This window comes from Mobula hypostoma, chromosome 18 (genome assembly GCF_963921235.1).
Source record: "Mobula hypostoma chromosome 18, sMobHyp1.1, whole genome shotgun sequence".
Lineage (NCBI taxonomy): Eukaryota > Metazoa > Chordata > Chondrichthyes > Myliobatiformes > Myliobatidae > Mobula > Mobula hypostoma.
This window is the reverse complement of record NC_086114.1, coordinates 26,355,091-26,373,599: the sequence shown is the minus strand read 5'-3', so window position 1 is coordinate 26,373,599 and position 18,509 is coordinate 26,355,091. Positions and strand designations below refer to the sequence as shown.

The 18,509-nt window shown below is 37.9% G+C and overlaps 1 protein-coding gene across 8 annotated transcripts in view; it reads right to left on the bottom strand.

Annotated features, from left to right (window-relative positions):
• The window catches only part of gbf1 (golgi brefeldin A resistant guanine nucleotide exchange factor 1), a 290,587-nt gene that overhangs the window by 101,990 nt on the left and 170,088 nt on the right, over positions 1-18,509 (bottom strand). For all 8 annotated transcript variants that reach the window (XM_063070614.1, XM_063070615.1, XM_063070611.1 and 5 more), the window contains 3 exons: positions 13,476-13,594; positions 9,976-10,084; positions 7,389-7,449 (listed from right to left, as the gene is read on the bottom strand). In XM_063070614.1, the coding sequence (XP_062926684.1) occupies positions 7,389-7,449; positions 9,976-10,084; positions 13,476-13,594 (289 nt within the window). The remainder of the gene's footprint in view (positions 1-7,388; positions 7,450-9,975; positions 10,085-13,475; positions 13,595-18,509) is intronic.

Sequence of the window (18,509 nt, the reverse complement as noted above, 5' to 3'; positions counted from 1 at the left end):
CCGCTGGACCCCTGTGTTCTTCGCGGCAAAGTATCGCTCAGCGGCCTGGAGGGTGGGGAGGCCTCTGCACCACCCCAGCCTGCGACGACTCAGTCTAACACACCATCATCAGTGTGCTCGTTGTCTTCCCGATTCCCGTAAATGATATTACACTGTACATACATTATTTCTACTTTATATCAGCTGTGTATTTTTACATGTTATTTGGTATGATTTGGCAGCTTCATAGCTTAAAGATTACTGGACAGCGCTTGCTCCATGTTTTTGCCAACAGCGCTTGCGTGAGATTTTCTGCCGACGGCGCTTGCCTGAGGTTTTCGCTACGGAGATCTGTGCCAGCAATGATTGTGGAAAAGTATTTCTATTTATATAGGCTGTGTATTTATCATATCATTCCTGCTTTTACTATATGTTATTGTTATTTTAGGTTATTTTTGGGTCTGCGAACGCTCACAAAATTTTCCCATATAAATTAATGGTAATTGCTTCTTCGCTTTACGACATTTCAGCTTACGAACTGTTTCATAGGAACGCTCTACCTTCGGATGGCGGAGGAAACCTGTACAGTATATCCATAGAAGCTCATAACATTTATTTTATTTGTGTACCACATGCTAGTTACTCCATCTTCTTATTTTTTTGTCATTGTGCAAACATCCCAATTCTTTGATCTACACTTTATATTTTGTATCCTTTCTTTTGTATCCTCGTACATTCCTTGGCTTCCTTTCTTTATCTCACAGTAATATACTTTTTCTGAGATTTATAAACCATCTCCTTGGAGTGGTACTATAAAGTTTGTAAACCTTGCAGAATTTTCTGTATTTCTGCATAAATATGACCTAAAATTTTATGAGATCTTCATGCAAGTCCTAAAACTAAATAAAGATAACCCAATTAAATAAACAATACAAAAAAATAAAACAGCTGGAAAAGGCTACAAAAGCATTTCTAAAGGCCTAAGTGTTCATCAGTCCACAGTAAGAGAAATTGTCTACAAATGGAGGAAATTCAGTACTGTTGCTAGTCTCCCTAGGAGTAGGCAGCCTGCAAAGATCACACCAAGAACAATGTGCAATGCTGAAGGAGGTGAAAAAGATCCCAAGGGTAACAGCAAAAGACCTGCATAAATCTCTAGAACTTGCTAAAGTCTCTGTTCATGTGTCCACATTAAGAAAAATACTGAACAAGAATGGTGTTCATGGAAGAACACCAAGGGGGAAACCACTGTTCTCCAAAAAAAAGACATTGCTAAACGTCTCAAGTTTGCCAAAGACCATTTGGATGTTCTACAATGCTTCCGAGACACTGTTCTGTGGACAGGTGAGACAAAAGTTGAACTTTTTGGCAGAAATGCACATTCCTATGTTTGGAGGAAAAAAGGCACTGCACATCAACACCAAAACCTCATCCCAACTGTGAAAATGCTGAAGGAGCATCATGGTTTGGGCCTTCTTTGTTGCCTCAGGGCCTGAATCGCTTGTAATCGTTGAGGGAACAATGAATTCAAAATTGAATCAAGACATTTTACAGGAGAATGTCAAGGTAGCAGTCCAACACCTGAAGCTTAATAGTTGAACAATGCAACAAGACAATGATCTGAAAGACAACAGTGAATCAACAGAATGGTTTAAAAAGAAGAAAACTCATGTTTTGGAATGGCTGAGTAAAAGTCCTGACCTTAATCCTATATAAATGTTGCGGAAGGACCTGAAGCAAGCAGTTCACGCTAGGAAGCCCACCAACATCGCAGAGTTGAAGCAGTTTTTTGAGGAGGAATGGCTTAAAATTCCTCCGAGCCAATGTGTAGGTCTGATCAACAGTTGCTGGAAATGCAAACACGAGGAAATCTGCAGAAGCTGGAATTTCAAGCAACACATATAAAAGTTGCTGGTGAACGCAGCAGGCCAGGCAGCATCTATAGGAACAGGTATAGTCGACGTTTCGGGCCGAGATTCTTCATCAGGACTAACTGAAAGAAGAGCTAGTAAGAAATTTGAAAGTGGGAGGGGGAGGGGGAGATCCGAAATGATAGAGGAAGACAGGAGGGGGAGGGATGGAGCTAAGAGCTGGACAGTTGATTGGCAAAAGGGATATGAGAGGATCATAGGACAGGAGGCTGAGGGAGAAAGAAAAGGAGGGGGGAAACCCAGAGGATGGGCAAGGGGTATAGTGAGAGGGACAGAGGGAGAAAAAGGAGAGAGAGAAAAAGAATGTGTGTGTATATAAATAAATAAATAACAGATGGAGTACGAGGGGGAGGTGGGGCATTAGCGGAAATTTGATAAGTCAATGTTCATGCCATCAGGTTGGAGGCTACCCAGACAGAATATAAGGTGTTGTTCCTCCAACCTGAGTTGCTGGAAATGTTTGGTTGAAGTTACTGCTGTACAAGGGGGGTCACACCAATTACTGAAAGCAAAGGTTCACATACTTCTTCCAACAAATACATGTAATATTGGATCATTTTTCTCATTAAATAAATGAACAGGTACAGTGGCATGCAAAAATTTGGGCACCCCAGTCAAAATTTCTGTTACTGTGAATAGTTAAGTGAGTAGAAGATGCACTGATCTCCAAAAGTCATAAAGTTAAAGATGAAACATTCTTTTCAACTTTTTAAGCAAGATTAGTGTATTATTTTTGTTTTGTACAATTTCAGAGTGAAAAAAGGAAAGGAGCACCATGCAAAAGTTTGGGCACCCCAAGAGATTTGAGCTTTCAGATAACTTTTACCAGGGTCTCAGACCCTATTTAGCTTGTTAGGGCTATGGCTTGTTCACAATCATCGTTAGGAAAGGCCAGGTGATGCAAATTTCAAAGCTTTATAAATACCCTGACTCTTCAAACCTTGTCCCAACAATCAGCAGCTATGGGCTCCTCTAAGCAGCTGCCTAGCACTCTGAAAACTAAAATAAATGATGCCCATAAAGCAGGAGAAGGCTGTAAGAAGATAGCAAAGCATTTTCAGGTAGTCGTTTCCTCAGATTGTAATGTAATTAAGAAATGGCAGTTAACAGGAACGGTGGAGGTCAAGTTGAGGTCTGGAAGACCGAGAAAACTTTCCAAGAGAACTGCTCATAGGATTGCTAGAAAGGCAAATCAAAACCCCCGTTTGACTGCAAAAGACCTTCAGGAAGATTTAGCAGACTCTGGAGCGGTGGTGCACTGTTCTACTGTGCAGCGACACCTGCACAAATATGACCTTCTTGGAAGAGTCATCAGAAGAAAACCTTCCCTGAGTCCTCACCACAAAATTCAGTGTCAGAGGTTTGCAAATGAACATCTAAACAAGCCTGATGCATTTTGGAAACAAGTCCTGTGGACTGATGAAGTTAAAATAGAACATTTTAGCTGCAATGAGCAAAGGTAGGTTTGGAGAAAAAAGGGTGCAGAATTTCAGGAAAAGAACCACTCTCCAACTGTTAAGCACGGGGGTGGATTGATCATGCTTTGGGCTTGTGTTGCAGCCAGTGGCATGGGGAAGAATGAATTCAATTAAATACCAGCAAATTCTGGAAACAAACATCACACCGTTGTAAAAAAAAAGCTGAAGATGAAAAGAGGATGGCTTCTACAACAGGATAATGATTCTAAACACACCTCAAAATCCACAATGGACTACCTCAAGAGGTGCAAGCTGAAGGTTTTGCCATGGCCCTCACAGTCCCCTAACAAATATCATCAAATATCTGTGGATAGACTTCAGAAGAGCAGTGCATGCTCAAGAATCTCACAGAACTAGAAGCCTTTTACAAGGAAGAATGGGCAAAAATCACCCAAACAAGAATTGAAAGACTCTTAGCTGGCTACAGAAAGCGGTTACAAGCTGTAATACTTGCCGAAGGGTGTGTTACTAAGTACTGACCATGCAGGATGCCCAAATTTTTGCTTCGGACCCTTTTCCTTTTTTGTTATTTTGAAACAGTAAAAGACGGATATAAAAAAGTAATCTTGTTTAAAATATTAAATAAATATGTCATCTTTAACCTTATGCCTTTTGGAAATCAGGTAATCTTTTATTTGCTTAGCTATCTATTCACAGTAAGAGGTTTTGACCAGAGGTGCCCAAACTTTTTCATGCCACTGTATAATGTTTTTGTGGTATTTATTTAATTGTGTTCTCTTTATCTAGTTTTAGGACTTGCATGAAGATCTGATCCCATTTTAACTCATATTTATGCAGAAGCATAGAAAATTCTACAGGGCTCACAAGCTTTCTAGCACTACTGTACATCTGCCACTCCTGACCTACTTTCTTGCCCTTTAATCCATGTTTTCAGTCTACATAGCCTACTCTATGCTTTTTATATTTTGTATATGCTTTAATTGGAATTCAGGATGCAAATTGAATTAGAAATTTTAATCGGATATAAAATAGTCTACCCCTGGTTAGTTCCTCATAATATTACTCAACAAAAACATACTCATCTACTTTATGAATTTTTCCCAAAGGCTACACTTGTCAATTTAATTTGTCCAATCTATATAGTTAATATCAACCATGATTAATGCAGTAACTATAATACAACCCCCTCTTCTTTTTAATTAATACTCTGTCCTAATTATTGTGAAGGGATCAATATACAACTTCCACCAGTGACTTCTTATCCTTACTACTTCTTATTCACACCCAAACTGATCCCGTATCTTGAGCTTGGAACAGTAGTTCAAGAGCAACTACAAATAATCAATTCAAAATGAAAACCACCTCTGGCTGCTCCAATACCCACTGAAGAGACATTTTGGCACAAGGACCCTCAAAGTGTGAAGGAGTTGTACAGTATGTTTGCCTTATTTGCCAAAGCACCGAGCATAGGAACTGGGACATCATGATAGAGCTGTACAAATCATTAGTTGGATGCATATGGAGTTCTGTGCACGGTTCCGTTTGCCTAGCTATAGCAAGAATGCAATTAAGCTACAGAAGATGCAGAAAAAAAAATCATAGTAACATTGCCCAGACTGGAGGGTTTGAGTTCTGAGGAGAGATTGAGTGTTTTCCCTTGAACAAAGAAGGGATTCTTAAACAAGAGGGCAAAGGTTTAAGGTGAAAGGGAAGAGATTTAAATGGATTTTGAGGGGGCAGGTTTTTCCCCCACACAGAGGGTGGTGGGTGCCCAGAAGGAGCTATCAGAAGATATAATAGAGGCAAGTACAATTACAATGTTTATAAGACATTAGGACAGGTACGAGGGGTAAAATGGATATGAAAGGTTTAATGGAACATGGGCCAAATGTAATCAAATGAGATTTGCGCAGATAAATATGTTGGTCTGCATGGACACGCTAGACTGAAGAGCTTTATTCTATGACTCTATGAATCTATGAAGACTCATGACAGAAATTACTCATCAAGATATGCCAATGTTAAAAACTGGACCCACATCGCCAAGCACTTATAGTTCTGATGGCATGTATCTCTTTGATCATAATTACGCACTAAAACATCTAGTACCAAAACAAAATTATGTACTAAAACATTCTAACCTTTTACACATTTCATCATGACTCTTACACCAAACATAATAAAAGTATTTCCATCTAGATTGCCAGGACAATCCACAACATATTCAAAGAAAAATGCTAATATGAATACAAAATGCAATGAAAGCATATGTATACATTGATGTGAAAATCTTTAATACTTGATGAAACAAATCCCCATATTTTAACAAATGGCAAAAATTATTACTTTTGTAATTTTCGGTGTATGCATGAGCAACTCAATGGCGTCATATAGGAACTCATCACAAAATTACTCCTCCAGGCAATACGTATTAAGATGGTAAGACAAGAGATCAGGTGCCAGATCATACAATCCATACACTGCTCTCCCAACTTTATTTCAAGAGCCGAGATCGTTTGTAACAAAAATGCTTCTGCCTTAATTGAACAGTAAACAGCAGGAGGAAAGATGAATATTTAGGCAAGACAAAATAACATATTATATACTAAAACAATGCAAAAGCACATAAAAAGGAAAAAAAGGACAGAACTCAAAATCTGCACAGTGATCCACAAACACAATTGTTTCTCTTGACAAACTAAAGATACCAGTTTCATTTCATATAACTTACCCATGATCCAATGATAATCATATCTTTATATAAATTTCCAGAGGGATTGCAATTATATCTGTTCATCTAGACAGAAATCTTAGAACTAATAAAAACTAACTGATTGTGTGCATGCTACACTCTAAGAGAAACTATCTTAACAATTGTACAGAAACAAGTACACTACAGGACTACTGCTACATGCCAAAAATGCAGAGCATGCGTGTAAAATCCTTAATTTTCCATTCATTTTCTTTTCAAAACTCAAAAGAAGGACATTTATCCAAAGAAACACAGAAAAAGAACAAAGGGAGGCTAAGTATAGAAGATACTGGGAATAAGTATGTACAAAATCTGAATTACAAATCATATTTTTGCACATCAATATCAAAAGTATTACTTACAATGGACACAAAATAACAGTATATCTGGAAAAATAGGAACCAATTTGTCTGGGATGAGACAGAATATAAAGAGAGCTAGAAGGATCAGCTGGGCAGTAGCTTTATAAGATGACTCTGCCAGCACAGTACAGGCAATCCCAAATCCACTTGGTCACGAACCTGCTAAGTCACACTCCAGATGGTCATCTTGGTGTGCAAAGGGGACAATATAACAGTATCAAATTCTGCCACGATTAACATAGAAACTTAAATTTGAGACCCAGAATGAGCTGCAGTTGAGATAACTGGCTTACCCCAGCTGATCCTGGGAATGAAGGTCAAGTTGGTAGGTTTACTGGGCTTTGAATAAATTAGGAAGTCACTTTGAACAGACAAAATACCTGTGTACATCCAGTTCATTAAAGTCAGCTTACACTGCTTATACATATATAAACCATTATACCAGAGGATAAATCAACCCAATACCAGCACACACACCCTAATAGATGGCTCAGTAATCTGGTAGGCAGAAGAGCTGTTTGTCAATTCAACTAGTGAAATGGCAGAGGAAATGGAAAGAGAAAATTTGAAGGCAGTGAAATTCTACGATAAGCAAAAGCAAAGATGATAATACTGTTTCTAAATAAAAAGAATAACCCTGATGCACGCAAACAAAACGGAATGTCCAAAATGTATTTATCCAATCACACCTAATAGATCTTCAAAATATTTCACATCAATGTAGGAAGGAAAAAAAACTTAATTCCAAATAATAGTTGTTTGAAAATTTTAAAGACCTCTTTTGAATAATAAAAGCTTTCAGTATTGATCACATCAAAACAATGAAACAAATCCTTTTTTATATATTAAGGTATCAACACACCAAATAGTTGCCCTTGGTTAGCCCCAAAGGAGAACTATGACAGGTTAATCTCAGCATTTCTACCTTGAGAACAGCAGCTGCACCATGTCTACCAGTGTGTGTTCAGCAGATTTCCTCAATAACTCTGCAGAGAGAAAAAAACAAATAACACAGGTGTCATTATGCATTGTGATATTATCAAGAGGCTCCAACAAGTAGACCTCCCTCCTAGTTTTGTTTACCAAGGATTAAGCAGAGCTTATTAAACCATTTTAAATTAAACTCAATGCATTTGTCTGACACAAACAGAAGGAAGATGGCACTAGAGCACTGTCAGCCATTGTAAGCAGCTGTCTGTTTATCTGCTTAGAGCAGAAAATGTCCTTTCACTGCTTTTGATATGATATGACACAAATTTCTGATCACATATCAATTTACCTACATAGTCCCAATATACCTATAAAATCACTTCTTGATGAAAAAGAAAGCATTTTAACACTAATCTGGAAACTTCTATAAAAGATTTTAAGGGAAATGTTCCATTTGGACATGAAGGACTAAAATCATACAGACAGCTAGAATGGAAAACTTGGATCAGCATGATTTTGCAGAGGTCCTTTAATGGCCGGTCTGGAATACAACCAAACTTTTCACATCATACAACAAGCAATGCACCTTTTGTGCAAAATATTTCTTATGCCAACCACATTGCAGGTTAGGTAAATAAAATAAAAGAAATATTCCTATCATGAAATATGTTCCACCTAGTCTTAGTAATTTAGTGATTTATACTTTCAAACACTATGACTTTTATCTTTCTAATGGGATAAAACTGCATATGTACTCCAATTCCAGCTACTAAATAATCAACTTTTCAACTGATTTTCCACAAACTCCAGGACTTTAAATTGCTCCTAAAGTCATCATGCACAGCTAAATTGGCCAAGTGAACTGCATCACAAGAAGCAGTAACATCAAAAGCTACTCTTTTAAACTCCGTGAAATGAGGCAATGATTGAACAGTGACTACAATAACACAAGAAAAATTTTTTACCAGAATGCCAACACAGACCTAAGAATTCAGGCAAGTGACATTTGTCTGCTGTCCGCTACTTGGGGTGAGGTATCAAATCACAAAATGGGACAAAGCCAAGAGAATGTTACATAAGGTTTCCATTTTCACTCAATGGTGAAACAAAAGAATTTACATCAACAGTAACTTCTGCAATGACTGCTGATCCAGGGTCATCAGCAAGCAGTAATGATTCCACGTGGAGGCAGCCTACAAACCTGCAGGTAAGTGCAAAAGGAATGTTGATTTCCTGAGTGGAAAATGTCATGTCGTTGCAGCAACAATGATAAGTTGAATGGCTGATGAATGTCAGGTCCGAAATGAGCCTACCCAACCAGTCAGGTGTAAATTCAGTATGTTTTTCAATGAAGTAAAACAATCTTGATAGCTGTGATTAGTTTGCTATTTAAACTGTTCTGCACCTAGTTTTAAGCCGTGTCGAGTAGCCATTATGAAGAACAACTGCATACTCTACTAGCCTTTCACACAAAAACCTTATTAAATGTCCTCGCAGCATTAATCCAAAACTTCTACAAAGTTCCATGCCCAATACATCAAATATGCTTCACTTCTAAGCCATAATTAAGGCTAGCTTTATTCAAATGGTTGTAATTTGTTAAATTAAAACACAAAGACATAACAAGTGCATACAAACAGATACAAAATTATTCAAGGCCACAAGTTTTTTGTTCCATTTTTGTACTTCAAGAAAATGTTTTGCAATCCCTTTTAAGCAAAATTTCAAGAAAATAAAGATTATACACAATGTTAATCTTGGAGTCTGTCCAGATTTTATCTCAACCTATATGATCAGAGTGAAGGAAATAGCATACTGTCAGTGGTGAATTACATCGAAGCAAAAACCATTATAAATATTTTTTGGTGATACGGTCATAAACTGGGGGCTTCAAACACATATAAACTGCCACAGAGCACCATCATCCCTGCACATAATCAGTTAATTTTAAGGTCTACTTTCACCTACTTGTGAACATTTTTAATGGAATAGATAACTAAATGGGGAACAGGAAGCAGACCACCAAACTTCAGATTAACAAAGAGTAATTCAATTGTTAAATGCACACCAACAGAGGAAGGGGGGGTTCAAGAAGTAAAAGACTTAATGGATTCATCACCTTCAGTTTCATCTAGCTGCACCTAGTTCTTTCAGATACAAAGTATTAGACATGCTGACAAAGCAGAGCAGGCTCCAAGTTTTGAGCAAGCTTCGAGGATGAAATGAGACTTATGGGTTTGCATTGTTGTAATCCAGCATGAACCCGATAGACCAACACAGTATTAAGTATAGCAAAACCCCATCACCAAACACTACAATATCCTTTGACAGTTCACCAGTTGCCAAAGGCTTTTTAAATATTTCTAAATGTCACTGATAGAGACATTTATAAACTATGCAAATAGACTTAAATCACTAAAAACAAAATTAGATTAAAAGTATTCAGTCTGTGTGGGATATACTGCATGTGTGATCCAGAAAAGTTGCCAATTAATTACTTCACCCAGCCATCAAAAGCAAGAATATTAAAAGTTATAAAAAAAGATAATAGAAAAATGGGCATAAAGCCAAGAAAAACTCACCACTGAGCCTCATTTCAAAGCATATTCGAAAACATGACTGCATAATTTCACAAACTGATTCATTAGTCAGGTGAGCACCAACAGGAGTGAGTAGTAAGGTTCTCAAGACCTAAAAGACATGATAGTGTAAAATGTTCATGTTTTATCCATGCAGCATTACAACATAAATCCTTTCCAGAAAGAAATCACAAGGTTTAATTTCAGAATTTTTCACTGTTCATTTTACAGATTGCAAATAATCCCTACATCAATCTGATTTGTTAGTTTTATAAAACTTCTATCAAAGCTTACCACCAAAACCACAGAATCATTTTTTAAAAACATTGAAATCAATATAGACCAAATATTTTCAGTTCAATGATCGCTGCCTATAAATGATCATTTTCCCCGGATTACATTAGTCTGATCAAATTTATGTAAACAATTCTAAGATATTTGAGAAAATTGTCTAAGTGCATTTTTAAAAGAATTAAACTTACATTCCCAAATACCAGCAAACACCCCAACATTGAACATTTTCAATCAAAAGCCAAAATGCTTTTAAACTATTCTTGGTTAGTACTTTTGTTAAATGTATATGTGACAAGTATGCAGTGCAAAAAAAAATTATGGAGGACACTGATATTAATTTTTTTTCTCTTTTTATCTCTCCACACATTATTCTTAAAAAAATGCACATTCATCTATTCTCAGTCTAAACTGGCCTTTAATGGACATAGGTAGTATACAAGAATATTTCAAATTCCTTATTTTCTCTAACCTTTGAAATTATTCAAATTAAAGAAATGCAAATTATTTAATTTCAAAGTAAATTTATTATCAAAGCGCATGTGTTGCCATATACTACCTTGAGATTCATTTTCTTCCAGGCACTTACAGGGAAAAAATTACAATGGAACTATACATGAACAGAGACGGACAAACAACAAATGTATAAAAGAAGGCAAACTGTGCAAATAAAAAAATACTGAAAATGAGTTGTAATGAGTCCTTGAAAGTGAGTCAATAGGTCATAAAATCAGTTCAGAGTAGAGGTGATTGAAGTTATCCATGCCAGTTCAGGAGCCTGATGGTTGTGGGGTAGTAACTACTCCTGAACCCGGCAGTGTGGATCCTAAGGCTTCTGTACCTCCTGCCCAATGGCAGTAGCGAGAAAACAGTATGGCCTGGATGATGGGGGTCTTTTAATGCTGTGTTCTTGTGGCAGCACTCAATGGCTATGTGTACTTTGTTGGGGCTCAAAAATATTTCAAGCAAAAAGCTTAGCTTCAATCCCCATTTTCTATACCATGCTCTTAGCTGGTCTAAACCATGGCATTTAGGAAGGTATGTACTATAGTAATAATAGCATCCCTGCTCAGAACCAAAGAAAGAGTGTAAAAAAAATATCAGATCATCTGTTCCCAACACCCTTCAATGGTTCCCCACTAGAGACTATAGTACAAATCGTCGCAGCTGCCTGTGTTCTAAACTAATTCCAGGATCTACTTGGACGCAACACAAGTTTGAGTCAGAACCCAGCCTTGCTCTAGTTCTCCAGGGTTATGCAGGAAAGAGAAATTTTTTTAAAATTCTTCATCAGGTCAAACATACTTACCCTAAACTTACAATAAAGCACAAGAACATTTGGCCCATTAGGTCCACAATCAGCACAGTGGAAAGTAATCCCATTACTTACATCTCACTCTCTATTTCCCCATAGTCCTGCAAATTATTCTCCTTCTCACAATCCATCAACTCCTTTTGCTGTCTTTTGCAGTTAATGGTAATTTACAATGACAATTAACCCACCAGCATATCTTTGGGACATGGAAGGAACCCTTACAATTAAAGAGAAAGAGCAGTCTCCACATAGATAGCACCTTAGTTTGGGATCCCGCGGAATTCTAAGCCAGCAGTAATAATTGTCCACACAACAGGTCAAAGATAAAAATTGGAATATTAGCGTTTGTAATTATTGTTGTTTTTCATTTATTTTTAATTTTTATGTGGAAAACACTTGAATGTTAAAATTCATTACATTTTTGAGAGAAAACAGAACTCTCTATCCCCACTTTATCTTGTCAAGCCATTCAAAAATCACTACCGCTGCATCACACTGCTACCCTTAGGCTTTGCTGCAACTAAGACCCACCCACACGAGCCAAGAGTGCCAAAGGCCAACAAGAACGTCCTTTCACATCCATTTAAGTCCAGGGAAAGTGGAAAGCATGGGATACCACTTTGGAGTGCAGAGTAAAGGCAGCATGAGTTAGGCCCGCATGTTGACATCAGTTGATGACAGGGTATGTGCAGTATGCTATTCCCCATTTTAAACAGGCTTCAAATTGGAGCCGGAGCAAAGTTAAGATGGCACTAAACGGCAACTCCTTTGCTTGCATCTTTGGAAACAACTCTATTTCCATCTTTGATATCTTTATTTTTCCTTATCAGGGTTCTTTTGAAGACCCTGACCTGGAGTTACATGCTGACTTCGGTTCTTTGCGGGAATGGGGCCCATTCTCGGGATTTCAGGACTGCCGTTGTTCGGCACACCAAGGGTTCAGCCTGAGAGTCCAGCTCAGATTTGGAAGTCTAAGATCTCGGGGCTCTGCAGACGGGCAGATCAAGGGTCGGTGTCATGGCAGGAGACCCATGTGTCGTTAGCGGAGTCAGAAAATCTACAGCTGTGTGCCCAAAGACCTGGGATCTTTGGAATCAGAGCTCAGAAAAAGCGACGTAACGGACTTTTAACATCATAAACCAGCGAGTTGATCACTGTCCCCGCCCGCTGGGAAAAACGGAGACACCTCTTTCTCCCTTATTAGGGGGAGAGAGAGAGAGAGCCTGCGGTATGTCAAAGCCGGGTGAAACGCTAAGTTTTTGGAGTAACTGCAGTCTGTGTCTTTGCTATTGCTTTGCTCACACTTGAGTGCTTGGTGGGTGATGATGCTTTTTTTTTGCTGGTGGAGGAGGGGGGGGATCGTTGCTTGCTTACTGCCGCTTATGCGCAGGAGGGAAGGGATCGGGGGGGAGGATTTGGAGTTCTTGTGTTTAACTGTCATTCATTCTTTGAGGCACGCCTCTGCTTTCGTGGATGCTTGCGAAGAAAAAGCATTTCAGGATGTATATTGTATATATTTCTCAGACTTTAAATTGGACCTTTGAACCTTCTACCACTTATTATTTAGAGTGCCAAAACAAATGGCTGAGATGCGGAATCCACTATGCCCATGAAAATTTTACGGAGCACAGTGGAAGGATTTGCCAAAATGACTTCTGGTAAACTGAGGACAAGACAAGGAATTCATCGGAATAATGTAGAGTACTATGTAATCCCCTGGTTCACAACAGAGACAAAGGAGAAATCTTGAAGCCAAAACATGGAATTCCCACATGGATTTGAATGAAATTGAATACATCATTACTCTAATTACTGGCCAAATAACAAGTTTCTCTTTAATACCAGTAACTAATTGGTTCCGCTGTTTTTCTTTACATTAACCAACAGACAGCATTACCTGCAAAATTTTCATTAGGACAACTTCGTCACTTGCTGGGTCTGTGCCCACAAAACGGGCATGTGTGACAGCATCAGCCATATTTTCAATTCCCTCTGCTGCACCTTCATGATTAGGGTCTGCAAAACAAGAACCTACGTATTAACATCCCTAAGCTATTAATTAACAATACTTAGCAAAACTAAATAAAAACTATTTCTAATTAGTCAAATTTGCAGCCCAAGTAGTGTTTAAAACTGTTAACAGAACTAATGATCTGATATTACTTTCTTTGCAATAATACAAGTCAGGAGTAATTTTGTTAAAGATTAAAATTGAGGTGGCACATTTTATTTAGATTCAGCTTCTGTAACAAACACAAAATAGAGTCAAGCAAAGGGAATGAATAGGCCATGGGCATTTTGTCATGGATTTTTAGCAACCTGAAGGCCTTAGTAGAAAGCATAATCTTCAGATTGGGATGTGATATAGGTCCTGTAGTTTTATCAAACAGATACCACAGCAAGGACATAATGCTGGGGTTTCAGACTGTACTTGTAGTATTCTGAGCAGTTTTGGACCCCTTATTCAAGAAAGGATCTGCTGGCATTGGAAAATGTCCAGGAGGTTCACCAGAACAATCACAAGAATGAAAGGGTTAATTCATGAGGTGTGTTGATGGTTCTGGGCCTGAACTCGCTGAAGTTTAGAAGAATAAATGGTAAATATTGAAAGGCCCAGATAGAGTGGACATGGAGAGGATATTTTCTATAGTAGGGGAGTCTAGGACTAGAGTGCACAGCCTCAGAATAGAAGGATGTTCCTTTGGAACAAAGATGAGAAGCAATTACTTTAGCCAGAGGTTGGTGAATATGTGGAATTCACTGCTACAGACAGTTGTGGAGGCCAAATCACTGGGTATATTTAAAGTGGAGGCTGATAGGTTCTTGATCAGCAAGGATATTAGAGGTTATGGGAAGAAGGCAGGAGAATGGGGTTTGGGGGAAAGTAAATCAACTCTGATGGAATGGCAGAGCAGGCTCAACAGATAAATGGTCCAATTCTGCTCTTATATGCCACTGTTTTTTTCTCAACATCAATATTTTTGACATATTCCCGCTAATTAGATCGACTTTATGTGATCTTTCAAACAATCCTCCCATAGTGTGTGGGTGAAGAATGGACCTAACCCAAATTGCTGTCAAGCACTTTGGCAGTGGAAAGAAGTAGCTATGTGTCCTGTGGATAGATGTATAAAGAGAGAAAATGGTCAACTTTGAAAGTTTAGAGAAGTGCTTTTAGATTACATCGGGGAAAATACCGCACTAATGAATCATTGCTGTTTCAAAAACATTGAGCAATCTGAAATTCAAGAGCCACTTATTGAAAATGTAGATACATTACAGTAAAAGGCTGAAAGATAAAGCTCAAAACATCAGGTTGTAAGAACTGAAAGGTAATAAAATTCTCACTACATCACTGTCACACAAGGCCTTATTGATTAAAGCTACTGCTATCAATAAAGAGTTATGTAATGCTAAATAAAAGCAATTTTCATGCTGGCTAGAATCATAATGGAGATATTCCTTGACTTAGTTGATGTGGCTAAAAAGAACAGCAATTCTGTTGGCCCATGCAAAAAGGTGATACACAGTTCAGCTCCACATAGCGAATGTGCCAGTGCAGTGCATTGGTAAACTGCACATCAAACAGCATAAAATCAACTTTTTCAAACATATTCAGATCAGAAATGCAGTACTAAAGTGTTGTGATATACATAATCCAAAGTTGAACTTGTCCCTTGTTTTCAGCAATAGCAAGGACAATATTTTCCAAAAAGCAAACTTTTATACAAAAAATTGGAATTGGTTTCTATTTGTCATATGTGCCAAGATGCAGTGAAAAGTCTGCCTTGCATACTGTTCATATAGATCAATCATTACAGTTTATTGAGCTTTAATAAGGTAAAACAATAATGTAAAATGAGGTGTAAAACCTACCAAAAAAAGTGCAGTGTAGGTAAACAATCAAGTGCAAGATCATGATGAAGTAGATTGTGAGGCCCAGAGTCCATCTTAATAACTAAAAGTCTATTCAAGAGTCTGATAACAGTGGGATAAGAAGCTGTCCTTGAGCCTGGTGGTATGGGCTTTCAGGCTTTGGAATCCTTTGCCCGATGGGAGAGGGGAGAAGACAGAATGTCTGGTGTGGGTGGGGTCTTTGATTATTCTGTCTGCTTATGATCACCGTAAGCGAACATTGAAATTCATGGCATCAGCACCAAGGGTGGACCATACAAACTAAAGTTGTCAATAATTTTTACATTATTAATTTTAGTACAGAAAGGTCCATGGGAATAGGACCCTTAAATTACCCCCTATAAATGGGGGGAGGGGTGGAGAGGTGGTGGGTGGCAGGTGATTATCTCCTACCAGTAGCACAAACTGAAAAAAATACTTTCACAAAGTTTAGCGAATTGTTGGCAGAACTCCAAGCAGTAATTTGATCTGGGGGTTCTGCTCCACTCATGCTGGCAACAAGGCATTAGGCAGTAATTCCACCATTTATTACCATTCATGTCTAGATAATTATTATAGCGGTACTCCAATGCAAGGACAACATTTATCTTTTTGTCATGGGACACTGTCTCATTACTAAGAAATCCAAAACTGGCAGTAACTCAAGAAATGAATCAGAATACCAAAAGAAAGTTTATAAATCAGATCCACATTCACAGCAGCTGGTTGGGATCTTGTAGTTCAAAGCGGTACCAATCTCCAAACCAGCTAGAATTTTACCTGTTTCTGTAAAGTGTCACTTCTTTACTGCAGCAGTTCAAACTGCCAGCATGGTATTTAGCATTTTCCTTACTGGCAGTTTATCCTTCCCAAAAAAGATTGGTACTTGTTAACAATTTAAGATGCTGAAAATCAGACTCATCACATTCAGCAAACGGGTCAACCACAGTAATTTGATTCCACAACTAATTCTTGACAAACTAGTTAATCTGTATCTTACTGAAGATCTATGTTCACTCAAGATCATCCCCAAGTGTAAATAACAGCAATTACTGGAGATTCAAATATGCTAGCAACTGGATCAAACATTTCTCCCCCACAACCCCCCACCCCAACAGTTCTGTCTGACATTTTCAAATATCTGCATATATTAAATAAAAGATAAGACAACAGAACAAGTTTGCCCAGCTTTTTTTCCTGTGTGGTGCCATCAGTGTTCATTAATTAAAGTAACATTCAGAAACAAGCTAACATATCAAATGTAATCACACTTGCAGGTCTGCAGCAAGTTTCCGGATTGGATTCAGAATAAGCTTTATGCTCCCTAGACTACACAATTAAAGAAGCAACTCAAGTCATACACAGCTAATATTGCCACCTCTCCAAATTTGAGACTCAGTCATATTTCAAAAGATTTGGAAGTGTTCCTAAGCCTTATTAAAAATTGAAAATCCATGTACCAACGTGCAATATAACACATTAAAAAATACTTATTTTTCATTACAACATAGGAGACTATCTGGCACATCATGTCTAAACGAGCTCCTAAAGCAAACCCTGTAACACATTCTTTCTCATGAGTCCATCAGACATAATTTCAGTTGCACTCAGTAACCAAAACACCATAATAAAAATATCTAATTGTAGTTTATATTTGTTATTAAATATTGTTATAATTAAATGAGTGCTATTAAATAATTACTATTAATAGTAAACACTGGCATTTTACATCACATTTTCACGTTAATTAAACAGAACAGATTTTTGGTTACCTCCTGAGTTCAAAGTGAATTTACATAAAGTTCTGCTTGCAGTGTTGAATAGGTTATGAAGGCATATTATTGGCAACTATGCTGAATATAAAGATTAAACTGTCAGCTCCATATTACAGTTTACCCACTAAACAAAACAGAGTTCAATTTGTAATTCCCTAATACATCATAATTTCTCTTCAGTGCAATTATGAAGAAAGCATGGCAGCTCCTCTACGTCCTTCGGAGTTTGCAAAGATTTGGCATAGCATCTAAGACCTTGACAAATTCCTACAGATGTGCAGTGGAGAGTATATGGAATGGCTGCATCACAGCCTTGTATGAAAGCATCAATGCTCTTGAATGGAAAATCCTACAAAAAGTAGTGGATATGGCCTAGTCCATAATGAGTAAAGCCCTTCCCCACCATCAAGCACACCTATATGAAACACTGTAGGAGGAAAGCAGCGTCCATCATCAGGGACCCCAACCACCCAGGTCAAGCTCACTTCTCACTGGAAGCGTGGTACAGGAGACTCAGGACTCTCACCACCAGGTTCAGGAACAGTTACTCTTCACCCATCAGGGTCTTAAAGCAAAATGGATAACTTCACCCAACTTCACTTGTCCCATCATTGAAATGTTACCACAACCAATGGACTCACTTTCAAGGACTCCTCATCTTATGTTCTTGATACTTACTTCTTATTTATTTATTATTACTATTTCTTGTTTTTGTATTTGCAGTTTTGTTGTCTTTTATACATTGGCTGAATGCCCAAATTAGTGCGGCCTTTCATCAATTCTGTTATGTTTATTACTCTAGGGATTTATTGAGTACGCCCACAAGAAAATAATTCTCAAGGTTGTACCTGGCCACATATACAGTGGCATGCAAAAGTTTGGGCAACCTGGTCAAAATTTCTGTTACTGTGGATAGCTAAGGGAATAAAAGATCAACCGATTTTCAAAAGGCATCAAGTTAAAGATAACACATTTCTTTAATATCTTAAGCAAGAAAACTTTTATTTCCATCATTTACAGTTCCAAAATAACAAAAAAGGAAAAGGGCCCAAAGCAAAAGTTTGGGCACCCTGCATGGCAGTACTTAGTAACACCCCCTTTGGCAAATATCACAGCTTGTAAACACTTTTTGTAGCCATTGTGGCCAAAAGGTTCTATTCAAAAGGTTCAAAGGAACATCTAAACAAGCGTGATGCATTTTGGAAACAAAACCTGTGGACTGATAAACTTAAAATAGAACTTTTTGGCCACAATGAGCATAG